This window comes from Branchiostoma lanceolatum, chromosome 16, assembly GCF_035083965.1.
Source record: "Branchiostoma lanceolatum isolate klBraLanc5 chromosome 16, klBraLanc5.hap2, whole genome shotgun sequence".
NCBI lineage: Eukaryota > Metazoa > Chordata > Leptocardii > Amphioxiformes > Branchiostomatidae > Branchiostoma > Branchiostoma lanceolatum.
In genome coordinates, this window is record NC_089737.1 from 6,347,489 (window position 1) to 6,374,832 (window position 27,344).

General features: G+C 40.4%; 2 protein-coding genes and 1 long non-coding RNA gene across 3 annotated transcripts; 2 read left to right on the forward strand and 1 right to left on the reverse strand.

Annotated features, from left to right (window-relative positions):
• Positions 1–8,157: 8,157 nt before the first annotated feature.
• LOC136422083 (uncharacterized) lies at positions 8,158–14,365 on the forward strand. The gene is made up of 3 exons (XR_010753575.1): positions 8,158–8,292; positions 13,095–13,212; positions 13,735–14,365. It is a non-coding gene; the product is annotated as an uncharacterized lncRNA (long non-coding RNA).
• A 595-nt stretch (positions 14,366–14,960) lies between these two features.
• On the reverse strand, positions 14,961–20,391 carry LOC136422080 (ufm1-specific protease 1-like). Its single transcript, XM_066409719.1, has 5 exons — positions 20,204–20,391; positions 19,372–19,584; positions 18,806–18,908; positions 15,400–15,476; positions 14,961–15,110 (listed from the first exon to the last, which is right to left on the reverse strand). Exons 1-5 carry the CDS (start codon positions 20,351–20,353, stop codon positions 14,979–14,981), a joined length of 675 nt encoding a protein of 224 aa, XP_066265816.1. The 5' UTR covers positions 20,354–20,391; the 3' UTR covers positions 14,961–14,978.
• A 256-nt stretch (positions 20,392–20,647) lies between these two features.
• LOC136422082 (thymidine phosphorylase-like) lies at positions 20,648–26,855 on the forward strand. Its single transcript, XM_066409721.1, has 10 exons — positions 20,648–20,979; positions 21,669–21,871; positions 22,232–22,351; positions 22,837–22,945; positions 23,302–23,420; positions 24,136–24,298; positions 24,787–24,909; positions 25,036–25,140; positions 25,615–25,755; positions 25,889–26,855. Exons 1-10 carry the CDS (start codon positions 20,664–20,666, stop codon positions 26,023–26,025), a joined length of 1,536 nt encoding a protein of 511 aa, XP_066265818.1. The 5' UTR covers positions 20,648–20,663; the 3' UTR covers positions 26,026–26,855.
• Positions 26,856–27,344: the final 489 nt, after the last annotated feature.

Here is a 27,344-nt window from a genome sequence, read left to right on the forward strand (position 1 = left end):
TAGTAATCTGTGACCGACACGCAACAACACAGCAATATCAAAACGTATGTAACAAGAGCCGACGAGAAATCCATAAAACAAAGAGTACATGGCCTATATCCAAGGACACGACCTGAGCTACTGCACATGGAAATCATGGGTTGTTGACGCCTGTTTATATTTGCTATGGAGATGTTAGCAACAGGATGGTTTGTTTAGGACAACAACAAAAGATGAGACGTTTTCTGCCCTTGTGATTTTCACTACGTCTGTATTGCATGGTGGTTTCAATTGTGCGTGTAGTATGTGTGTTTTATGTGTGTGTGTAAGTTTCTAGCCTCTACCAGGCTCCACAGGTCGCTGGAAAGATAGTAGAAATTTTATTTCGTTTGAAGAAGCCGAATCCCGACAGGCTCCCTAGGTCGCAAACTGTACCCCCTTGCCAGCTAACTCCTTTGGCATGTTATCTGTCTATTTGGCAAATTTCTACTATCTTTCCAGCGACCTGCGGAGCCTGGCAGAGGCTAGTATATCTCAACCACTACAAGATTGTTGAAAGTCAGTCCGAGGACTGCGCTAGCCTGAAATTAGATACTAGTAACCTGCCAAAGAAATGAGTAGTTATAGACATTTTTCACCCGCATGTAAAACAAGAAAACCGCTGTATTGACTGTTGTTCTAACTTGTAGGCTTTTCTGCTTGGTACCTGTTTATATTTACTATGGTGATGTCCGTGACAACACCTTTGTTTATTTTGGATACCACAGAGATACGACAACGTTTATCAGACGTGATGTTAGGATGAACAAATACAATAGATGCACTGATGAGGGTTTAGATTTGTATTTTAGGGACTGTGCGTTGCTAATGGGTGGAGAGGGGGAGAAAAACACAGTGAGTTACAAACAGACCCAATGTTGCGCAATGTTATAGGGGATCTGCACAATTTTGAGGCTATGCTGTGCGCGTATTTTTTAGGGATACATACGCGTATTTTTAGGGATATATACGCGTATTTTTGAGGGATATATACGCGTATTTTGAGGGATATATACGCCTATTTTTGAGGGATATATACGCCTATTTTTGAGGGATATATACGCCTATTTTTGAGGGATATATACGCCTATTTTTGAGGGATATATACGCGATGTCACTGTAGCTCACCTGGAATAAGCCTCACAGTTGAGCTCCTGGTTCTGTATCTGTATCTATATAGCCGGTATGACCGCCATTCGGCGTAACACACCAGCTTCGCAGGCACGCGGCGCGGCAGCTGGTTATATTACACCGAACGACCTAATCAGATGATTCTAATCAGTTGCTAACTGGGAGATCCCAGTTCAATCCTGCACCGGGACATCTCGGTTGGAGCTGTTACCGTCTTTCGGAAGGGACCGTAAAATGGGGGCCCTGTGTTCGAGGAGGTGTCCTTAAGCCCCCGTCACAAATAAGAAATTCAGCTCGGCCGACGTGTTGGCGAGCTTCAAATGTGCATTTTCGGCCTAAGTACGGCCGACGTCCTGTCGATTACGCGGGCTTCGGGCGATTTTTAGAAATAACAGTTGATCCAAATTTTGGCCTTTTACCAGGTTAGTCGATACTGAATTCGTCCATGTCCAAGAGAAGGTACCATCTCATGGGGGATTTTTAGTTTTTAGTGTTCGACGGACGTCGCCCGAGATTTTCATTGAAAAATACGGTCGACGCTCGGGCGATTTTGAAATTCGGCGAGCTTCGGGCGATCTACAAAGTCGGCCGACGCTCGCATGAATTGTGACGCCGGCTTAAGCACGTTTAAGGGGAAGGGATCGATCCGGACGTGAAGGGAACTTGCTGCACTACAAGTGCCTGAACGACCGAACCTCGTATTTCTGTGGCTTCTTTTCGTCTTCCCTTGTTTAAAGAAAACCAGCCACTCCACACGATAAGATACAATGTAAACCGACCTAATTCCCTACCAGTTGAACTGCTGGATAATTGTATGTGATTATAGCTGACCCAAGTGCCCTACTGCAGCCATTTCGCGTGCAGTCTCAGTTTATACGCGGTACAAACATACATCACTTTAATGTGATCCACGATTAGCCTAGTTTTCAACGCACCTAGCTATTTCTATGAATTATTGATGGCGATTATGCGGATGTATGCTGGACACATTGTGTATCAAACTAACAATTCAGCTGCAGTGAAAGAAGGCTGTGTTTAGTAAACCAGTCTTTTCATCGATTGAACTGACTCTCTGTCGTTCTTGATGAAATTGGTATCATAAGAACAACATGTTAAGTTATAGGTACATTCCTGATATTGTAATTTTTTCAATTCAACACTATTTCCTATTGAAGGATTTCTATACTGGGTTTAGCAGATTTTGTTATCACTTGAAGTAACTCTCATTCAGCTGAATTACCAACAAATTAGTCACACGTCCAAGACTTCATGTTCTCAAATTGATGATTTCGTGTATGTTTAATCATTATGTTAAGTTACATGCTGGAAACTGCTTCATTTTGCCATAACGAAAGTACATGTAGGGTTTAGCTGTTACGAGACAGAGACAGACAGAAACAGACATAGAGATAGAGAGACAGACAGAGAGAGACAGACAGAGAGAGAGACATCGAGAGGCATTGAGAGAGAGACAGAGAGACACACAGACAGACAGAGAAACAGCGAGAGATATAGAGAAAGAGAAAGAGTGAGAGAGACAGAATGATAGTCAAACAGAGACAGGGCAAGAATAAAAAGACTATTTTTTACACAACGAAGAGATTTATTCCACCGACGTTTCGGTGACCATCTGTCACCTTCTTCGAGGCAATTTTGACTTGTTCACATTGCAATGCAGCACAGGTGTCGCTGCTTATACATAATGAGATTCATTCCCAAACGCAAAATATTTACACATGTACAATCACAGGGCAAACCAAACACAATTTGTCACTCCTCTGAGGTGAAGAAAAAAACGACAAGAATTTCAAACTTGCGACATTCTTCAATGGTCTGACTTAGCTAGCGTAACGACATGTACGGAACGTGAGATTTCACACCTCCACATACACTCCCAGTCTCCACTTCAAGTCTCAAGGGCACCGGAACTCCACTAGAATGGAAACGGGGTTCTCTTACTTGTGTAAGAGCCTCTGCAGGTTAAACACCAACATTAGCTGTTATGAATAGGGGACCTTAAATAGATACAAAATATTTGCAATATCTTAATGTGTTATTTCACCGCTTTCTTTCACTTGAGACTTTAACATCGAGTGGGAAATAGTGATCTTAGTGCAGTGAAGCTTACAAACTCTAAAAATCTGACGTTGTTCAGAAAACAAAAAGCGGGGGATTGGCTCTAAAATCTTTACATCTCTTGATAGCTTACTCCTTTACATTTGGACTGAAGTAATTACTAACATAATTCCGCCACCCTGAAAAGATACGTCCAAACAGATCTCCAACCCAACGTCCCCAAAGAACAATGCACTTCTGTATATCTGCACTGTGCATACCTGGGGGGGGGGGGTGCTACACAAGAGATCGATCTCTCAAACACACTGTTTTTCAAAGTGCCGGATTTATGTAACCCGGTGGATTAATGTTAATGGAGCTAACCCCTAAAATTCTAGATCGTGACACGCGGCACCATTTGGGTGGGGGGGGGGGGGGGGGTTATAAGGAGTGTATTGTTACATTTCCCTATGCAGTATGGCGTTGTTTACAGGGAACGCTTGGTCGAACTCCGTGTCCCAAACAAGGTTCTAAGAGTTGTGTCAACAGTCTGAGTGGGGGACGGGAGATGGGAAGAAATTCACTTCGCATTCTCTTCCGTAAAAGGTCACCTTAAGGAATGTATATTGGGAAAGGTGGGTGTGAGAATACCCAAAATACTAAACACACAAACAAAGAAGAAACGGCTAACAGGAAACAAGAAGACAATCAGAGACGGCAGACTTATCCTAAAGACCCTTATCGTAAAGAAGAAAATAGCAGCAGTGAGAATGTACATGCATGGCAAAACTGCATTGTACATTGTACAACACATACACTCACTTACGTAACATGCGCGCGCGCGCACACACACACACACACACACACACACACACACACACACACACACGTACAGAGAGAGAGAGAGAGAGAGAGAGAGAGAGAGAGAGAAAGAGAAAGGCACATAACAATACTTCACTCACTTGAGGTAAAGTAAAACACTAATAGAATGTTGATAAGAAGCAGTCTTGATAAAACGCATTCTAGTCGTTATGATAATTAGTTGCCGTCTAGGAGTATGTGATATCAGTGTTGTAGACAAACACACAGGTCCGCCCTGTACAAATGTCATTGATGATAACACGATAACAGGTCAGTTTGGTCTCTACATGTAAGTTATCTCCAATGCTGTACAGGTCAACGTCCATTTGTACGCTTATATATGCAGAAGGCGGTCACGCAAACATGAACACAAGGTCGCGGGTTCGAATCTCGGTCTCGGTGTTCACCATGGTGTTCTGTACCATCGTTATTCTCCAAGCAGATGTAGGGGGTATGTTTTCTGACCGCCTCGTTATTCAACAACTGTAACCCTACATGTATAACATGACTTTCCTGAAAATGTAATGTCTTTAACACTCTAATCCGTTACATCAGCAAACGATTTGCGACTTTTAGAACACATATAATTGCTGTTACTTATACAAATAAATATATGAAACGTACACTGCCTAGTAAGACATTACTACGGTAAAGTATGCAGTCATCCTCAATTGAAGTGAAGCATGATGCTTTTTTTCAAGTAGCTAGTAATAGTGCAATGCGGCTTCGCAACGACTCTCGTATTTGGCCAAGCACACCGGGTCACCCCTACTCTTCTTGGTGTGTTGGGTTCTTTTACACTGTACGTGCAGAGGTTTGACGAGTGAGGCTTATGCCTGAAGCTCCCTCATACACGGGGCCGCCTGTTTTACGTCAACCATCCGAAATGACGAATGCAATCCCTTACAACTTGTCTGACCTGGGTGTCCGACTTTCGAATTGAAAAGATTGAAAATACAGTACACGACATTGAGATTTTCGCTCTATGGTCTCAGCCTGGCTAGTTTAATCAACCACTGCCCGTGAGAACTGCGGGTGTTTACACGTGTTTTAGCGACCCTCTATGGGCGTTGTCATCGCGTGTTTACCTTACATTTACACACAGACGGGTACACGCCACGGAACATCGACAGAATAAACATTATAACATCCACGCGTGAGATGACTCATAGGATAATCTTTCCTCTTAGTACAAACTCCCCTTGTGCAAACAAACAGTTGTAAAATTCTAGCTTTAGCCCTGAGTATCCCCCCTCCCCCCTTAATTTCCAAACTATACCATGGCTGGCTGGACAGGCGTATTCATACTTTCACACAGACATACACACACACACACACACACACGACACCGTGACATACACACACACACACAGCCAACACACACACATGCCATACTGTCACACACGCACACACACACACGCACACACACACACACACACAAAACCAACACACACACATACACACGTACACACACACACACAACCAACACACGCACATACACACACAACCAACACCCACATACACACACACACACACACAAGCAACACACACACCACACAAGCAACACACACACCACACAAGCAACACACACATACACGCACACATACATTATTAAACACACGCACATGCACACAAATAAACATACATACATACACGCACAGGATATCGTCTATACTTAATCATTTCCTTGAGAAACCACTTTACGCTTTTTCGCTTCCTTGTGCGAAACAAGTATGTTCTGCAAACGATAACAAAAGAATGAGGAAACCTTGAGGCACTTCCTGGTCGACCGACCCCTATACGGTTCCAACTACTAGTACATGATTCAGTCCCGTGTAAACGGATGTACCGCATATTTCCTGATGACTCAGTAAATAAAAATAATGATTGCGTCAGTCAGCAGGCATTGTCACCCGGATCTTCGGGGTCCAGAAGTCAAGAACTGGCCAAAACAACTAGAAATCGAAGAGTACCTAACTACGAAATTTCATTAAAGCAAGAGCATGATTTGTACAAAATAGCTGAAACGCCTAACATGATCATATTGTCCTCGTGGCTTGGTAACAAATTACAATGAATTCCGAGTCCTCGATATTAATCCTTCGGTTGAAACTGCGCCTGTTAATTTAGAGATACAGAAAAACAAGAAAATATGCTCGCATTAGGCCTTAGGATGTAGACAGAAAGCAATGACTGTAATCCAATGGACCCCCCCCCCCCCAAAAAAAAACACACACACACACACACACACACACATACGTACACACCTAGAATGACTAATCACTACCATGGTCTACCTGGTGACGATCAATTATCAAAACATCACATCATATGACGTGTCGACTCAACTGATCTTATCTTTCTGGACAATAGGAATCGTCACAGCCGGCTCATCTTCAATGAGGGATCGTTTAATCGTCACGATATATTTCCAAATAGAAATATGATCCTTGATATCAATAGGTACAGATATGTTCAGACATTAACAAAACTTGATTTAAAAATGTAAAAAATGGGACAAGGGTTATGTAACCATCTATATCTGTAAAATGTGGCACCATTTCTTCATATTGGAGAAGGAACTATGTTCTCCTATAGGGAACAATCCGGGGTCAAACTGCCAAGGTCAACACGTCAAGGTCATTGATATTGTGGGATGATGCAATAATCACTGTCCGTGTGGTTTTTTTTCTTTGTAGTAAGAGAAACAACAGCCACACGAATTAGCATACAAGTCGAAATCGAACATGTTTGCTAGTAAATAAAATATTTGAAATGAAGGTGTAATGCATTTCCGATTTATCCTGCGAATGGTGGTTAAAGTGTGTTATTAGTTAGTCACCATTCGTGAGTAACCAAGTACCACTGGAAGTTCAATAAGGTACGGTGTCAGATCTCAAAATAGATTCCGACTACAAAGTACGTGTTCTTAGGGAAGCACGAAAAACGGCACAGGTATCTGTATGTGTCTGGCCTGACTAGAGAGAGCTAAAAAAATATTTTTACAAAAACAGCTAACCGCCATTAACATTAATCCGCCGGGTTACATGAATCCGGCACTTTGAAAAACAGTGGGTTTGAGAGACCTTTAGTGTAGCCCCAGGGTATGCATTATACGAGGCGACGTTGGGTTGGAAAATTTCAGGGTGGCGGAATTATGTACCCTGGTGGAATTATGTTACTAGATGTTTAACTAGTTCTACTACTTTGTTGGCCCGCAAGTTGCTTCCTTTTCTAGTGATTTACTCTTTGTAATTAGGGAGAAAAAACAGTGATTGCAAATTGCGAGTGGTTTACAACCCCGTAATTGGTACGAGTTGGACCCAAATTATCAGATTGTATAACCGGTAAACCGCCTTAGGGCGTAACACACCTTCCATGGCTCTGGGTTGGACGCCGGTCCGACACTAGGGCGTACCTTAACTCTTGTCACACACCAGGGAGTACCCTAACTCACTCCCCTAACTCTTATAACACATCAAGAATATATATAGTGAACAATAACAATACTTGAAAGTATTAATATGTTTACGCTAATGCAAGGGTTGCTTCTGTGCATATAAGCACACAAGACTACGTTTATGAAGTATGGGGCACATATGTACAATCTTCTGTACAAGTTCAAGCATCTAAAGATACAGCTTCTTGTATGTAATGTATACTAGTCGTATATAAATGTATATAAGGTGTACTAGACTATGTATGCTACACAGGTGGGCAAATTATGTAGAGCAAGAGAGCTTAAAGGTCATAGGTTGCTTGTTCTGTTGCAATACCAACGATCGTTATGATTTGAAACGAGCTCACTGATTGGGCCACGTGATATCAGGCGGTTGGATTTTGTCCGCCAAAAATACTTACCTGTGTAACGTGTATCAGACCGTACGATTATCTAACGGGGGATACTTAAAAAAAATATGTAGTATTTGTACAGAAATATCTATTTAAAAAAATTCTATGTGTGTAATATCTCGATTTATTTCAAATGTATTTTGACCTGACGTGTTTGAAAACAAAGATAGATAAAAGGTAGTAGAGTTGATAAAGATAATCCCCCCCGCCGTTGAACACTTGTAGTCGCCCACCTTTAGGATGAGCTCATCTGTCTGCCATCCAGCCCATTGCTCCCAGCGACTTGCGTGAAACAAGACTGTCACCGACTCTCTCTACTTTCTCTTCGGAAAACAACCCGGAAAACAGCAAAAACACACCAAAATGTTCAACAAGGTAAGCGAAACGTTCTCTTCTGCATTTAATTTTCGTATAGAACCGTAGTTTATTAAGGTTTTTCGGGAAAATTGTGTGTTTTTGTAGCACCTGGTGGGCGCCCAGGTACCAGGTGTGCGGAAAGCGTGCGGCTTTGTTCTCACCGACACGGATATACGTGGCATCGCTTACTGCACTAGAATATCTTTATCGTGTCTGCACTTCGTTTTCTCCACTTAAAATCAATCCCTTACCAGTCTTAGCATTGAATTTTAAGATATAAACCCCAGACAACGTCGAGTCTTCACACGTGGGTGTATTGAGGAAATGAATTCAAAATCAGGAACTAGCGGAGCCTAAACTTCCTTAAATTTTGATTCCACCGCAACCGCACCTCTGATTTCAAATCACGACTCGTTGTGATAAATTGTACCTGTTGAATACGGTCTCTTTTCCCGCATTTTTACGATCGTGCGGTCGGGCACGTTTTCTGTCGGCCCCGTGGCCTTTGAAGTGTGACGACCAACGGTTAAAGTCAACCCGCACTTTTTGAGTGACAGACCGATAAGCGTGTGCTAATTTTCTCACCAAACATCGAAAAACATCACCAGGTAATCTTAACGACGACGTTTGGGTGCTTAGTAACCTCTGGACGGTTCCAATTTTGATTCTTATCTCCATAATCATATTGGCTGAACACTTTAACCCCAGCCACACCCAAATGCACAAAAAACGTGCGTTTGAAGAAAATGGCTAGCTTACATCTCGGCATGCTCTTAATAGGATTATAGCATATTCATTTCGCTAATTAATTTACACTCGTAATTTTAAAAGAGATTCAAAGCGTGCTACTTCAGTTTGTATGAACAGAAAAAAATGCTTCCCGTGGGTCGAACCAAGTGGATTTTTCCTGCCATAAAAGATATCTATAAGTCAGGAACTGAGTCATACCCCTAGAATGCAAACAAAGGCCGGTCCCTTCGAGTAGGTAACCCGCAGGATTAGCTCACCTGGCCACACCTGTGGACGGGATTGTACCTGGCGTCAGTTGGCGCTAACGTGCTCTTTCCCCAAGGACGCCTGACAAGCTGTGACGAACCAAATAAAGGAACTCGACAAATTTCCTCCTTAGTTTAACTCCTTTGAGGAATACTCCACGCACTAGTTTTCGCATGGGTGAACACACGGGAGAAACCGTCTTAATCATACCCGCACATTTCGCCCAAGGGTATTCCTGACGTGTTTAAGCGCACCCAGTTAGACAGTATATATCGATTAGTCACCCGTGTAACACAGTTTTCAGACGGAACGTAAACAGTTAAAGCGATGTGTTTGCACTGCTACATGTACCAAACAGTGCCAAGTTACCAACAAAGGACGGGATAAAATTTTTGGCAAGGAAAAAACTGGCTGAACGACTTTAGTCGCATATATGCGTACCTGCATGACAACGGGATTAGGTCAGGGGCTAGTCTTGGGGTTTACTGGTACCAGTAGTTTGAATTTTGAAATGGCACTAGAAAATTAGGTAGTTTTTGTCAACACCTTTTGTTTTAATTTTAGAATTCACTAGATATCGGAACTTTTTTTTTAACATTTCAAGTCATTGTTTGCCACAAAGTCAGTCAAAAATTCCCTAAATACCTGATCCTCCAAAACCGCCATACACACCCTAAGCATCCTCAGGGCATCACCAGGTGTTCGTGTGCGGACAATGAGGCTGTGTTGCCATGGCGACGGCCCCCATGTTGAGCCACAGTTTCCATGGCGGGAAATCCTCCCTCCATCCCTCCATGATCCCGCCAAGCGCGAACCTGCAACTGCTGTAAACAAAAATTGCTACCCCCTACCAAACTCTGGGTTGTATATTTGTGATATTGCCACTTTTCTTTACTATTTATCGTTTGCTAATTGCTGTCAAATTAAGATAATTGTAATTTTCTATTGTATTTTTGCAGCCACCCAAAAGAGGGATTTTCTTTTTCATTCAGAAAATACTTATTCAGCAAAAACGCTGATACTAAACTTAAAAGTATCACCCAGAGCCTATGCCAGAAAAAGGGCAGGAACAAAAAAGATCATACGATCAGTTTTCTTACTAACAGAACCGTCGACCCAAAGAACAACAAGCGTGCTCAAGCATTTTTTTTGCCTTAAGGCAGTATAATTTAGACCAACGCAGACGACATGCTTGGTTACTGGTATGTGCCTGAGGGTGGGACTGTTAGCTAAGAAAACAGATTCACTTAAAACCTATTTGGTTCCACAGTGTTAGTTACACACACAATTATTGGTCTAGATGTACATTTTATCAAAACTGAAAGAAGACGACTTAAGAATTAATTCATTAGCCTTAATACTAAAGATATCTCATGAGAAACAGTAGTGTAGCCATGCCCCACACTGATAAGATCAATCGCTATCATAGTATGTTTAGCTAAGACACTCTTGTAGCCAACCAGATCATGTGTGAAAAGTTCCAAAAGTTCCTCTTTTTAGTTCTTTTCTTCACAAATATCATACCCCTGGGGGATAACATTTGAAAGAATGACTTGAAAGAGTCTATTTGGAGGAACTGAATAATACATAAGTAATATGGTCAGAACAAAGAAGACCTGTCCCCTAAGGCACTACGTGTGAGCTCAGTCATTCCAACCTTAGGTTTGGCTTCAAGGTGTATGCGTCCAAGACAATATCAGCGAAGGAATCAAGATGCATCTAAGACGATAGGAGAAGGAATCTTCCAGTGACCAAGGTCACCTTTCTGTTGTTAGAAACCGGATATTTCTCTAAGAAAGTTGCGTTTGCAAGAAACAAATTGTTGGGATACTGTAATGATATTGGACAGGCAATCGTTACAATCTAAATCAATTTACATGTTTGGTTTAGATGACGTCATGTTTATCCAGCAATTATCCTCGAAAAAAATCAAAGGACATTTCACAAATTGCACCATTTTGTATCTCTAAATTGCTCAGTCTTAACAACTATCATTGCAGCAATTTTACCACTGGGGTTTGTTGGTAATTAGGATAAAGGCTAGTTGTTTCCTTATCTAAAGCATCTCAACATCTCACCAACAATAGAGTCACGCAGGTAACTCGTACAGAGGGCCCAGAGGGAGCTAAAATAACCTATATTGACGCAGGTGAAATGATTGCCGTGCGTCGTAATATCGACAGATTTCTCCCTCGAGAATCTAGATGACGTCATTCGCAAATGACAGAGTAGATGGCGAACATCTCTCTAGGGAGTTTACGATGAAACTTTCGGTAAGATTGGAAGACAGGAATACGAAGAGTTGTACGTGAGCTTGGTGTAAAGTTGTCAAAGTAACGTGAGAACTTAACAGTCAGACCAACAATCAGTGCCAGGTGCAGTCAGCGCGTATTGTATGAACATCAAACGAAGCAGGATAAAATGCGTCAGCACGCCGTGTCGTGTTGTACATACTGTTTTGATAATGGCGTGCTTGTTTGACAAGAAAACTTAGCTCTGACATTGTAATGACCTAGAACTGTAGAACAGAATACAAATGTCGGAAGTCTGGAGAGGTGTTGTGTTTCATTAGACTTTTTAAAGGATATTCTAACAAGAGCTTTAACAAGAGGAAACAATTAAGATGAGGACAAAGGTGCAAACTAAACAGATTTTTATATGTGTGTTTGGTATCGTCGGTGTTTTTTTAATACTAGCTACAGGCTTGTAAAATAAAAAGGATTCAGATGTGTTGTCAAATCTTTTGATTATCTGGCAGTACTTCGAAGGGGAACAAGATTTGGAAAAGGAAGTGAAAGAAAGTTTTACAACTTGTCTGAGGAGCAAACACTACTTGAGCTCATTCATAAAATATTACACACATATAAACTTATTGTATATTGCCCCAGTTAACTGACGGCCCACTTTTGCCTACATAAACAAGTCAAAGTTGTAAAAATGATTTTTTTCATAGCATAACAAATTCAAGGTCAGGTTTACCTCTTCTGTATTGTTTCGTAAACACTAAATGTTTTTTACACTTCACAAAGGTTTGAAACAACTTATGTGATAAAAATGGCTGTTTACAAAAAAACCTCATCAGGTACAAGATCCTAATTAGTTAACAAGTTTGCCAGTTTATGATACAGTACCTAATTCTCACTCATTTTGTTGTTTGTCCCCTATTGTACTGACATAACAGAGGGCCCTATCTAAAGCCATCAACAATAAACTCACCCTGGTCAATATTACTGTTGGAATCTGTCAATAGTAACAAACATCGACCTGGAGTACCCTGGTACCGTTTGTGGACTTAGGAACTTCCTTGTGTACTTAAGGTGTTTTCAACTGCCTTGGTCGATACAAAGTCCCAAGTCTACAAGTTGGGCTGGTCAAATGTCATCGAGTTATTGCTGGCAGGATAAACAGAGAAAGGAATGTGGAGAGTTGTATAGAAATGATGCAATGTTTTTTTATTAACCAAAAGAAATGCCATTCTCTCTTCTTTATAAGAGGGTCTGCATGCCTTTTTTTCGTGAGCAAGCTATTTTGATTCACTTTTTATCAGACCACTGTAATTCAATGTTAAGCATTGTCATTAAACTATTCATAAAGGATACTTGGTCACTTTAATTCTACATAGCACATGGTTTAAGCAAGATTCATTGTTATTATTATTATTGACAAATTATCCTAATATTTATTGCTTAGTCAAATGCAAGATTGTCCAAAAGGTTTTGTCAGTGTTATATAGTGTCTGCCTTATATATAGAGTTGCAGCTTATAGACTGTTTTTGAATTTTTTTTAGATTATTGATTCTAAAATACCTGTTTGTTTCCTTCAGATTGTGACCGTCTGCGTGCTTATCTTGGCTATCGTGGGTGTAGCGTTTGCTCAGACCAACGCCACTGCTACTAACGCCACAACGCCCACAATGGCCACACCAACACCTACGCCAAGCGGTATGTGCCTTTAATTAGGACTTATAAAGGGGTTCAATGTTGCCCACATGCAAAGAAAAAGATAACAATGTCTTTTGACTTGGACCTGAAAGACTCTAAAGGGGGTGTGTAAAAATTGAGAAAGTTGAAAGAAACAACACAAAATTAACAGGGGGAAATGGTCAGTTGAGTACAGAACAGAAATTTGCTATCTTCTCTTAGTCAAAAAGATCTATACAATGTTATTTCCATCTGCACCTCCCATATATGATGGGGAATAAAAGATGTTAAATTGGATAGAGAGAGAGAGTATTGTATACACAGTATGACTAACTTTCAGTGCAACACACCAGACATGCAGTGGTGGCTGGTTATATTACTAAGACAACCTGTCATGCCTAACTTTTATACATCTTGGCATTTTCTAAAGCTATCTATTGAGGGTTCCCTTATTATGCCTATTATGAAAAAGATAGATATACTATGTTATAGAAAAGCTTTGAAATAGTTGCTGATGGTTTTGTTTTCCTTTCTTCAACAAAGGGGCTGGCTTTGTGCAACCCGAGATGGTGATGTTGCTCCTTGCTGCTGTGGCTGCCTTCTTCCGTTAGTGACATGATCACGTCTCCATCCAATCAGGATCCACATCAAATTATTCCAGCACTGTGATTGGCAGATGTAGATGTAGCAGCACTGGGAGCGGTCCTGTCAATCATCTTGTTTGACATTTAAGAATTATAACAATTGGAGCAACTGTACTAAATGTCCACAAACATGCACTAACTAGGACTATTCCAAACATCTAACATTGCGATTGGTCAGAAGTTTAACAGTCTAACCAATCAGAATGCACCACTAGTTACTGTTACACCTTGCTTCCATACCATTGGTCAGCGAGTTTGAGTTACTTCAACCAATCAGGTTTCAGTAGCCATGACTTCTCGATGAAAAACAAGTAGTTCAGTGACTTTATCGACCTGTATTTGCTTCCAAGACTGTCTATGCTTCTTTTTTTACGTTGTAACGTTACTTTTAGTTGGGTGTGAATATATTTTATCTGTTGTGCAATTCACGCGTGCCTTAATGACCGACTGTACCATTATAAAGAGTTGTGAAGAGGCTACTGGCTATGCAATAATAACCTGTGTCTGTCAATAAAGTTTCTTACACCATGCTTTGATATAAGCTTGTCACTTGTCTCACTAAATGATTCTTATAATATTTACCATTGTAGGACAATGGTGGTCGTGTGGTTAGGGTGTTTAAATAGAAGTCCTGAGTTCAAATCTGGCCTTTCTAGCTTTTCAATTCTATGACTTAGCTAATGGCCAGCAAGTCAGTCAAATCAATAGATAAAAATTATCATGTTAAAGCGTACAGGGTTGGTGAGTGTTGTATTATGCAAAGTTTGGAACAATCAGAAATGTAGGTCTTCAAGAATATTTTTGCTGATTAAATCTGAGTCACATGAACTCCGACTAAGGCCCGATTTACACATGTTTTTGAGTAGACTTGGAGTTGACTCAGGACTGTGCAAGGAGAACCCTAGGCCACTCACGTAGTGTTTTCTAGTGGGAAAACTCCACTTGATCAGCCCAAAGCTCCTCACACACAGCCCCGAGTTGACTTCAAAAACTTGTGTGTGTAAACCGAGCGTAAGTCTTAAAAGACTGAGCATAAAATACCTGTTCGTTTCTAATACCCGAATATCAAGAATGTTTGTGGTTACTTTGTGAAGTCCATTTCTCAAATTGAATGAAGAACAAAACTTGGAACAGAAGAAAACTTTATTGTTTATATAACGGAAGGCACAAATTATAGAATGAATCTGACTTGAACTCTCGGACATGCTGCCACTTCACCCAGCCATCCTGCTGTAAGGCTAGGGGGTCTTGGACTGTACCATGGTAGTGGGGGTCCTGTAAAACACAGGTGACTGTTTAAAACAGAACCACAATGATTAACATATAAGTTAAGCTACATGGCATCTTTTGTGACTTCTTCAACTTTCAGGGTACATGAAAATACATACACTACATATACCTGAAAGTATCTAAGTCTGATACACGTACATTTGTCTAGATAGTATATATGGGAAGAGAGATGAAAATGTTGATGAACTTTGGTTATATAAGGTACAGGTAACTTTGCAATCTAGTCTAGAATCTGAAAATAACATCCTATGTAAAACAGTTACCAAACACTTACCACAATAAGGAGGTGGGCATCATTTCCTGCTCCGCACACCCCAAATATGCCTTTAGAGGAGTTATCTGTGTCTCCACCTGCAAAAAACAAGGAACAAATTCAAAATCTTTGGGCGTGATAGCCATTCATTCACAGCTGACTCACTCACTCACTCACTCACTCACTCACTCACTCACTCACTCACTCACTCACTCACTCACTCACTCACTCACTCACTCACTCACTCACTCACTCACTATCTTCTGTTGTTAACTGTCCTGCAAAGGTTAGACATGCTTCACATACATTTGTTATGGCTTGATAGCAGATCGCCACATGCCTTGAGCTAATTATACTGTATTACACATGTGTTTAAGAAAACACAATTGTATTATTTCATCCATCTAATATTACTACCCAATCAAAGGTTTTGATTATTGACTCTGTTCAATTTTTGGTCACCTTTAATAATTATCTTCGCCACCAACACTTTAGATAGGGTTGATTGCACATACATGCATACAGTGTAACACATGATACATTAATTATTCTTCTGGTATGCAGGTCATCAAATGCTTTTTCTTTCCGTAGACTAACAACAGCAGCAGGACACAGTGGACTACTAGACTAACAACCAGTCTAAAAACATGTCATAGTCCTGAGCTGTCTTTCAGAGCCGTTTTTCATGCACCTGTCATTTGTGCTGTGGGTCATTTAGAACCTTTGAAATGCTGGTCTTTCCTGGGGGTTTGAAGGACACTCATTTTCTGTATACAGAGAATCTTTTGTTAACCACCACAACACATTCTCTAAAATTCTTTGTCCTACTGCAAATCTTGAAAAATTTGCTGCAGTTTTATTTTGCAGCATTTGCAGCACGTTTTCATCAGGAATTATGACACTGCAAATATATGTGTTTCCGTGCTACATAATCATAAAGAACTTAAATATTAAGTACATAGTCACAAGTTCTCACAACAATCCATTGCTACAGGAAAAGTCACAACACATTATCAATTCACTGACTGAGTAAGATTTATAACATTACATCAACACCTTGACTTTTCAGACCTCTTAAATTTCAGGTTTCTAACTTTATTGACCCAAAATTACAGTCTGTTGGTAAATTGCAGATATCAGGTGTTACGGTGGTCCTGTAACTAGTCCATCGTCCTGCTGGTACAATTGGAAGAATTTTCTGCAGGCAAAAACGGCAGTGGTATGAAGAAGCGCCCATTAATCATGATGACTTCAGAGAGGGGCAACAATAGAGAAAGCTTGGGGGGCATGCCAGTCACGTTAGGCTAGAAACAATTAAGACTCAGTCTTTCAGAAACAGGACCTAGGTCTCTTACAAAAGGGTTTTGTTGTTTTCATGAAACTTGAAGAACATAGTTGTGTCAAATTTAAGAGTTGGTTATTAGACTTTATGCTTCCAGTTTCAAATTACGTTATCAACAGAAAGTTGTACTAGGGCATAAATCAATTTGTGTCTGTGATATTCTGTAAGTTTATGGAAAGATATCTTCTGTAGAAAACAAAACAAAACCATAGAATTTGATACTGGCTTTATCAATACCATACATGTCTGTCTGCTTCAATCATTATATTTAAATGTGTGCTGTCATAAAGCTTATATGCTGATAGTATGTTTATAATACTACTGAATTTGAGAGCTTTTGTACCATAGGTCTGAACACATATTAAGAGATTTAGAAACTTTGACAGTCTACAAAGATCTGAGCTATTTTCTGAACAGCTGTGAAAACATATCCTAGAGTTAGCCGTATCAGTATGCAAAGTGCGTTCAACAGTATATGACTTTCCCGCATTCTTTGATGACTATCTCTGTATGTATGGAGCCTCAGGCTACACAATCTGTCCATAGCTTATGAGGTTATGCTGACCAAAAATATCCTGCAACAACACAGACAGCACCAAAAACAGTACCTCCATTTGTCATGGAGGTAACAAGTTGAAAAAGGAACATATCATAAGTTGGTACCGGCATTTTAGCACAATTTACACACCTGTGAAGCACGCCTGTACCTGTACAAAACAGGTGTGAAAGATATGCTGGCTTCAGCCATCCATAATACATCAAACATATTTTTCCTTTGACGTTAAGATACATCAACGATAAATTATGCATGGAGAGACATTCCTGGTGTTACAACAGCTTCTTTGTTACCTTATGATGTTTCATCACTTTAGAAAAGGGCACAAATGATTTTTAGAACTGCACGATTAATAATTCAACAACTTATGTAAGAAATTTTCCCAATAGAATTGCTCGGGGATTACACTCTGTGAATCTAGTGATCTGTGAAAGAGTATGGTGACCCTAAGCCAGCTAAAATTTGTTTGTATGAAATCTAATAATTTTTGTGTTTTTTCGACATTATTTGCTATTCCGACATTTCTCAAGAAATTAGTAAATTTGGGTGCGTCATGACATTACAAACAATAAACCATAACAAAATTCATACATGTTTCAAAATTGTACAAGCATTTTGGCATTTTGTTAATTTGGCTGATGAGAATTAGACAAAGTCTGTATTCAGTCCGAGCTTCTGTACCATGATATAAAAGGTAACAATAACACAGACAGTAGATGTTCAACAAGCAAAGTTCCTAACTGTCTTGACATTATTTCTTCAGACATTCCTTTACTTAAGCTGTCAAGCAAGGACACGGTATGGTGCTACTTCTAATGTAAATCAAGACATAACACATTGTCTACAAACTATGGTTGCCATAACAACCCGTCTCAAGGAAAAGTTAAGATGAAAGGGTCTCCAGAGGTGACGTTAAACCATTGGTCCCGTGACTAGGGGAACCTCTGGTGTCAAACCTCTGCAAGTTGAACATCCCAATGCACTTGACACTTGCTGGCAAATTGCTTAGTGCAATCTGGCAGTGTGTTTGGCCCCTCAAGTCAAAATAAGTACTTAGCTTCGGTTAGGGACATCCCTCTGATAGGACGTTAAATGGAGGTCCCGTGTTTGAGGACATCCACACCTTGGGCATGTAAAAGAACCCACCACACTTATTGAAAAGATGAAAAGAGTAGGGGTCTTTCCCAGTATGAGAATAAATAAATTTGTCTAGATATTAATATATGAATATTAGTTTCTAATGTAAACTTACTGTACTGTTTCAACTGCGAACTTAAATCACACCAAAAACCTCATTTCCCTTTATGCTGCAAAATTAAGTCTGTGCAAAAATATTATTACATTTATTGTATTGTTTGATGTTATGTGACCAGCTGCCACATACTGTACCCAATTGGCTTTAGATTTTCAGATGCAGAAAAACTTGGTCATTTTGCTGCTCCTAGCAGTTGAGGTGGGTACTACAAGCTACTTTTGAATGATGGCTTAACCTCACACAACAGTGCACTGACATATTTTAGCAAACTCACCCATCATAACAGGAGACCCTATGCTCCGGAAGTGTTCCGTCAGCTCTGGAATTTTGTCTGGAATTTCTCTGCCACTGTTGATGTGAACAATTCTACAAGGAACCTAGAAGGATAAAGGTAAGAAAATATTTTTTAAGAAAAAGAGACATATGTAGTATTTGAGTTTTGAGCATATTCCCTGCATCATATTTATAACCCGGAAACATAAATGCATGTTGAGAAATGAATAAATTTCAATAAATCATTTTGATACAAAATAAAGAATACTACTCTTAAATCAGCCACTGCTGAAATGGTGTTAAAAGTTAACTTGGTCAAGGGTTGTCTCCGGCTTTTCTTTGTCCCACTCTTTGTTCAGGAGCCTATGTTCTTGATTTTAAGCTTATAATTACGACAACATAATTTCATCACTTTCAAGTCATGATTTTCAGATTTTTTGACGGATTGGGTGAAATGTTTTTCCATCCCCGAAGCAGCAAGTTTCCATCTCGGGATGGATAGAGGGACGGGTCCTGGTCCTGGAGACAGCCTTGCCTTGGTTAGAACATCACATGTGCCACACTCACATCATAAAAATAGTCTATACAGAGGCCGACTTCCACCGATCCTATCCAGTCCCGGGACCCTGCGAATCTCGCTGGCTTGTCCTGCATTTCCACAAGTGCCCTCTGGATGTCTGGTATTGTAGGGGGGTGTCGGGGGTCGGGAGACGTCTTTTTCTGTCTGAAATGAACCCAGGAACAGAGAGACTGAAGAGTTCTGTAGGCACAGCCCCAGCCCTGGGAAGTATATTGTATATATAGCTGTCATTGTGACAGTATCTTTATCATAGAGCTCAGGTAAAATGGCCCTTCGTTGTATCATACCAGTGTTGTAAATAGAGTAAAACACACCAGCTTCAGAGGCATGCAGTGTGGCTGCAGCTGGTTTCATATATCACATTGAAAGAGAGCATGCAGACTTGAGTGAGTCTCTTGATCAGAGAGTGACCTGTCACACATAACCTTTGTACATCTAACTGTAAGTGATAATCAAAGCCATTAACCTCCATGTCAAATTAAAGTGGAAGTATGCATAGGTGCAAATCATCACAACTTGTCAGCCATGCTTTGGTCAATTATCATTCATAAAGTTTTGTCAGATCTCCGAGACTTCGGTCTTGTATAAGTTTTGAAATCATGTCTTCAAAAGAAATACATGGACGTCTAAGAATTGACACATATCATCTTAATACATGAACCCAACTGTTACCTCTATGTATATAAAGAATTGCCACGTTTAAACCTACTGGCTGAACTTCAAGGTGAACATTCATTCAAGGTGAACATTCAAAATGATCACTATCCAATCTATTGCGGGGGGAGGGGGGCAAACGCGTCTAAAAGAATGTTTCCTTACCCGGTCCTCAACACCGTCGCAGACATAATGGTAGTACAGATAGTCTCCTCGAACGGTTATTTTTTCTCCAGGAGTATCAACTGGAGGTGGTAAACCTTGGTGGACGTTTTTTAGGAGAGATTTGGACATTTTGTGATCAGCAGACGACATTTTGCGCTTTTCCTTTCAAAATGGGGCCCTAATTTGACGTGCTGCATGATGGGAAGAGTAAAGCTGTTCTTGCAAAATATTCTAATGCCTTAGAGTATTGGGTGAAATATATTCCATTATTTTGCAATTTATACACATTAGCATTACATGTTCATCAAAAATATATCCATATGATTATATGTTTTTATAGTAATATATTTTTGGTCGTATTTATTATTTTTATTTAAAGAAATTTAGAGGCAAATGTTCTTTATTACAAGAGACAGTCCCTATAGTTTGTGAAAGAAGAGAAATACGGAAGTACCCGATCATGTCACTGATTAACCAGTTGTTTACCCGACTGGTAACTCGGACTTTGACCAGCACCAACATGTCCCGGTCAGCTAAACGCGCAAAGTTCACAAATACGTGCAATACAAGTCCCAGTAACTTCAATGCTTCAACAACGGAGTTTAAAGTCAAGAGAAACATGGCTACGGACTCGGGACAGACAGAAGTGGAAATGTCCAAGTTTCGAGCCCCTGATGTCATAGCAAAGAAAAGGGATGGTCAATCTCTCAGCAAGGAAGAGATCCAGTATTTTGTGAAAGGAGTGGTGACCAAAGAGTTTCAGGACAGCCAGATCGGTAAGTTTTGATGAGTTTTAATCGGTTAGGGGGCGGGCACAAGTTGGGGAAAAGTTGCTGTGCCCCGTGGGAAAATGTTGAGTTGTCTGAGCCTATAAAATCAACGTTACTTCGGTAAGGAAACAATGTTTTCACCAATATGTTTGTTCCCTGTAAACAGGGCAAATCAAAGAGTTATCAGGAATTTTCTGGATTTCTTTCCTTTTTCAGTTTTCGTGTTAATTATATAAAAATGGGTGTTCACGTATGGACTGAGAGATTGATTAAACTCACTGTCAAAGCCAATAAACTTCTACTGACTTTTTTGGGAGGAAAATTTTAAGATTTTTTGCTGGCTTCAAGGTGAAGGCTTCGTAAACTTCCTTGGAATACAGGTCTCACTTTCAGTTCTACACTTTCACTTTCATTACTTTGAATCATCACATGTTCTGGTTTCACTTTCACACATGACTTTACCCTTGCATTGTTATTGGTTTATCAGCAGGATGACTCTTAAGATTATAGCGTTAATATCATCTTCAAATGATTTGGGCTTCCTGGCCTTGCTGAAATAGAGAAATAAAAATGATTAAAATTTGGGTCCCTATCAGCCTCCTTTGGAACTGCATTTTTTTTAATTATGTACTGTTGGGCGTACTAGTATGTTGTCATTCTATAAACACCTTTCTTGATGTGCCTGTATTTTCTAGGTGCCATGTTGATGGCTATCTTTCTGAATGGGATGGACAAAGAGGAGACGACCACACTGACTCGTGCGATGAGGGACTCAGGGAGCACGCTCAGCTTTCCCGTGCAGTGGGCGGGGCTCGTCGTGGATAAACACTCCACGGGAGGGGTCGGAGACAAGATCAGCCTCCCGCTCGCACCCGCACTGGCGGCGTGTGGGTTAAAGGTCAGAGGGCACCATCTCTGTGATGATAAGATAGTGAAAAAGGATGGAGTGCATGAGGCTTCATAAGCTGCAAGGCATAAGCAGCCTATTTTGATTTCCCGTAATTCGTAGGGAAAGCCATCTTATGCGTGTATTTCGTAGCAATGCGACCAAATTTGCGACCAATAGATCCATAAACTTACATGTATATCGTTACGTAAAATGAAAGCTGGGGTACTTGTCTGTTTGTTTGGGAAGTTTTAATTTTGGCAAAAGTCTCTTGATAGAGGACAGAAGTAAAAGTGAAGAATATAAAGAACAAAATCAAAGACAGGTAATGTAACCGTATACAAGAAAACTTTGCTGGTTTGCCTTCCCCAGGTTCCAATGATCTCAGGCCGAGGCCTGGGCCACACCGGCGGGACTCTAGACAAGCTGGAGTCTATACCTGACTTTACTGTGAGCTGTACCACTGGTGAGATGGGGGACATCCTGGAAAAGGTACAGTACAATTAGGTCTTTTGTGATGGACCAAGATTGGCAAGAAGCCTTACTGGCTTCCTTCCAGTCTACACTGTTCCCTTCTTACCTACTTGCTTCTTTTGATTCATGCGCAGGGGTTCATCTAAATTGGGAAAGAGGGGCGCTGCGTCCTCTAGTTTCGGCCCAGGGCCCCCTTGTCGAATTCAGATCTTAGGTTAATCCCCATGCAGCGTACAGACTTCCCTCAGCGATTGATTCTTCCAAAAATACATAGAATTTGCTCCCTCGCCTGTGTGTGCTCCCTCTTGTTTGATTTTTCTAGAAAAAAAACTGAATTTTGAGTGTGTATATCATTACGTTGTTAGGTTATGGTAAGACGTTTGTGTGCCCTTCAGTTTACTAATAGTAATGGATTGTATTATGTTTCTCACACTATTCAATCTCTGTTTCTTTGGCCGACATTTTTAAGATGTCTAATGTCAATCATGATTACTCCTTCTCAGGTAGGGTGCTGTATTGTTGGTCAGACAGCAGACATTGTCCCTGCAGACAAGATCATGTACGGCATCAGGGATGTCACTGGTACTGTGGAGTCTCTTCCCCTCATCACAGGTATGGCTCACGTATTTAGCCAAGCACACAGGGTCACCCCTACTCTTCTCGATAAATGTGTTGGGTTCTTTTATGTGTAGAGGTTTGACACCTGAAGCCCTCTCATACAATTGACGCCAGCTTTACATCACCATCCAAAATGACATCATGTCAGAGTTAGGGCCGACCCTAGGATCAAACTCTGGCCCACGAAACCACAGAATTTGAACCATTTGGCTAAGCAGCGGGGTTAAGTTACTGCTTGTGCCACAGGGACATGTCTTTACATTGTATTATTTATTGTGAAAAGAATGACTCAAAAATGTATATTGTCTACTCATGTAATTTCATGCACTTAATTCTTATCTTTTTCATAGCTTCCATAGTCTCCAAGAAGGCTTCAGAGGGCCTGTCTGCACTGGTGCTGGATGTGAAGTATGGTCAGGCAGCCTTCATGAAGACCCTGGACAAGGCTAGGGACCTGGCACACAGCATGGTGAGTACAGAGGGAAGAAAGCTTTAAATTCCCACATTACACATAGCCTTTGGGCATGAACTTGCAAATAATTTTTTTTCCTCAGTAAAAGTAGTTTGGCGTACTACTATAATGCTACTGTAATGTGACAGTCAGTGGTGCTTTAGCAGACCTACGAGTTGGGCTTTTTTTGCTTATTTTATGCTGTTTTATGATTGTATGTCAGTTCTTATTGTACACAGTTTCTTGTTTGCCAGCTCCTGTAATGTCATTCAGCACCAAGGACAGGTACATTGCATTGAGTGCTGACTAAAATGGACAACCCCTTCGGACTAACCACCATAAAACAAAGAAACAAACAAACAAACAAACAAACAAATCAATTATTTAGTGATGATGAATGGTTTATTGCACACACAATACAATCAGACCGTGACAGTCAACAGACTGAATTGCAGTCAGACTTTACAAAACGTACAAGTCATTCTAATTCGTAAAATCTAAATACATATTTAAAATCAATGGAAGTTAAAAGAGCGGCGTAGTGCTAAAGACTGGGAATCAGCGCTATAACATTTGAGACAGAAAGTATGTATACATACATGCCTCTTAAGTCATGTAGTAAAGCCATATAAACAGATGGTAAAGTCAAGTATTGTTCATCAGATGGGTCATCTGAGGTATGGCGCTGTTTCTATAACGGTCCGTTCTACAGCGTTGTATTTTCCTTGTTTAGGTGTCAGCCAGTGAGGGGCTGGGTGTAAAGACTGTGGCCCTGCTGACTAAAATGGATAACCCCATCGGACTGACCATTGGCAACGGTCTGGAGGTGTGGGAGAGTCTATTGTGTCTGCAGGGGGAGGGGCCGCAGGATCTCAAGGAGCTGGTCTGTCAACTGGGTAAGGAAGGATGGACCTGATGAATGAATGAATGATTGAAGAAATGAATGAATAATTAAATGAATGAACAAATGAGGTCTGAGTTGTGGGAAAGTGTAGGGAATGAGAGAATGAAATCTGAAATTGAAAAGTCTACTTTTGTGGAGGGGAAAGGCTTCAACACCTTAGAAAGGAAAAAAGAAATGAATGAATGAATGGATGGATGGATGGATGGATGGATGGATGGATGGATGGATGGATGGATGGATGGATGGATGGATGGATGGATGGATGGATGGATGGATGGATGGATGATAAAAGATATGCAAGTTGACAGTTATCCAAGCAACTGGATAGACTTCGGAAACAGACCAAGGAGGTTTTGGTCAGATGCTTCAGATAGCATCCACTACCTTTCGTCAGTGACTTGGTAGTAAATGAATGGATGATTGATTATGCTTTACAAACAGTGAGGTCAACAGCAATCAATTGTACTTTTGCTGTCTCAGGTGGCCACCTATTGGCCCGTGTGGGTACTGCAGCCACTGCCTCAGAGGGTGCTGAGAAGATTGCAGAGAAGCTGAGAAACGGAGAGGCCTTACAGAAGTTCTGTGATATGATGGTGGCACAAGGTCAGGAATGTCCTTCTTTAAAAACATCTTTTGCATCAAACTTTGACAGAAAAATGTGACTTAACCATGTTAGTATTGCAGGCAAATGAAGTTACGCATCTGATCATGTACATGTCCATCGTCAAGGTGTGAAACAGGAGACAGCGGAGGCACTGTGCTGCCCAGACACAGACGTCTTCACTATCCTACCACGGGCTGAACATGTGGAGGACCTCAGCTGTCAGAGTAGTGGTAAGTGTTTCCAGTAGATACACATTTAGTTTTTGGCAACAGCCATTGACTAGCAGCAAGGAGGTTAAAATAGGACCTATTTTAACCTCCTTGCTAGCAGGAAGTCCTAACTGACAACTGTATTGTATGGTCTCATTCATGTGTTACTCCGAGTGTGCAGTCTAAAAGAGTCCCTGTCCAAAAAATAAACGGCTGCATGATTGCGTGTTTATAGCAGTGGGAAGTTCCCTTTTTGTTTTAGCCAGCTCAACTGATCTCAAGCGTCAAACTGATGAAAGCTTGTTTGTAACCAAAGAATTTAGCAGGCAAAGTTCAGCAGCAAAGTGGAACATGCACAGTCCTGGGTTTTGGGTGGTATGGTCGTACCTTTGCAGCTGGAAAATGCCTTTTGTGTTGTGTAGCTAAGTGCAGTTTATAATTGCCATAACAGAGATTGTACATGTATGTAGTGAATTTACTTTTCTTTATCTCCAGGATTTATTCAGTCAATAGATGCCCTGGAGTTGGCGCGAGTGTCAGCAGAGCTCGGAGCTGGAAGGTCAAAGGCCGGGGAGGCTGTCGATCCTGCCGTCGGGCTGCAACTGCTGAAAACTGTAGGGTCAAAGGTCACAAAAGGTGAAAGCTTCTTCCTTTCTTCACAGGTAATATTTCTAAAATTTGTAAATATTCTGATGTTGCAATTGCCAGGGAAATGAAACATGAGTTTTGAAATTACTGTTACAGTAGTAACGTTTTTTCTTTTTTTCAGGGGATGTTTGGGTCAAGGTTCATCACCAAGGAGACTGTGTCTCAGCCAATCACATCACAAGGCTACAAAACTCCCTCCTGATTGGAGGAGAATGTGTGGAGGTTGGTTCCAGGGTCACAGAGGTCGTTTCCAACTAAAACACAGAAGCTTTGATCTTGATTCCTCCAAATGTCACAGTATTACAATGTAGCATCGGATTGCAGTTCACTCAAGATATTTACTGGAAGTATGTGTTTAATAGAAGGGCTAATTTAATTGGCCAAGACATTTGAAAGACAAGTGATGAGCTGGGAAGACCAACCCCAGACACCGTAAGAGTTGATAACAAAGTTTGTTACATACCATAACATTACATTACATTACCACTGATAATCTTAGGGTTAACAGTCAAAGGATCATGCTTATAACTGAAATATGTTTACATTTTATCTCTCTCAAGACCTCTATATGCTCTTTTTCATGATAACAGCTGTTTTTAAGTATCATCATGATTATTGCTTTTATATGAGAATCTTTCAACAATGTGGATGTTATGAAATGTGCTCTGGCTTGAAAATGATATGTAAAGAAAGATAGCTAGAATGACACCTATAAGTATCAACAATATGGTACATAAAATATGCACCTTAAACCCTTTTAAGGTTCTACTTCTAAACCTTGTGTAAACTTGTGTATTGGATTATTTTATCGCATCTTCTTCAATCAAACTAGAAGCGTAATGCATCAAACGTATTATAGAGACCAAGAAATTTGTCAGATTTTAAAGCCATTATTAATCATAGGATGTAATGTTAAGTCTTTAGATGACAGATTAGACAAAGGATGGCTGCAAATATCTACAACTTGTACAACATATTTTCTTAAACAGTTAATGTTAACGAAACTATTTTCTCAAGTGTCCAGAATTAGAGTCACCACAATTTTAAAATTTGTCAATGGTTAATGCAAGAGCCAAGACTCATTTGTAACCTATTTTTTCATGAAATATAATTTTTATACACCAAGGCAATCATTGTGCATAGAGATGTCATCATGATTTGTAAATCTGCTGCTGTAGAGTAGAGTAGATAGAGTAGAGTAGATCCATTCAGCCAGGTTGGAAGATCTCTTCCAGTTGAGGCCGCTCATCCAAACTGCAGTGTAATGGTGAAGGAATTGCATCTACATTATATTTGGAATTAAAGCATTTCAGAAACAGTACTGTTGTGTGGGTGATTTTCCATTTTATGGGTCTCACTTGAGAAGAATGGCTTATACAATTTTTTTGCACAATCCAACATTTTGGTCAGTCTAAATATTATCTAGCGCTGTTTTAGATCATTTATGGCTGTTTTGTGATAATGGGGATTAAAAACAAACTCCCCTTCTTCAAACTCCTGATCAAATATTGACCAGTATTGTTACTAGTATCTGATAAAATTTTGCAAGGCATTTCCAACAGTCTTTCCGTACAGGA

Coding starts and splice junctions, on each gene's coding strand:
- LOC136422080 (XM_066409719.1), bottom strand. CDS start 20,353: ATGTCGTCTGCTGATCACAAAATGTCCAAATCTCTCCTAAAAAACGTC. Junction 18,909..19,371: donor GTATAGACTATTTTTATGAT/GTGAGTGTGGCA, acceptor TTATCCTTCTAG/GTTCCTTGTAGAATTGTTCA. Junction 15,111..15,399: donor ATGCCCACCTCCTTATTGTG/GTAAGTGTTTGG, acceptor TGTGTTTTACAG/GACCCCCACTACCATGGTAC.
- LOC136422082 (XM_066409721.1), top strand. CDS start 20,664: ATGTCACTGATTAACCAGTTGTTTACCCGACTGGTAACTCGGACTTTG. Junction 20,980..21,668: donor GTTTCAGGACAGCCAGATCG/GTAAGTTTTGAT, acceptor TGTATTTTCTAG/GTGCCATGTTGATGGCTATC. Junction 22,946..23,301: donor GTCTCTTCCCCTCATCACAG/GTATGGCTCACG, acceptor TCTTTTTCATAG/CTTCCATAGTCTCCAAGAAG.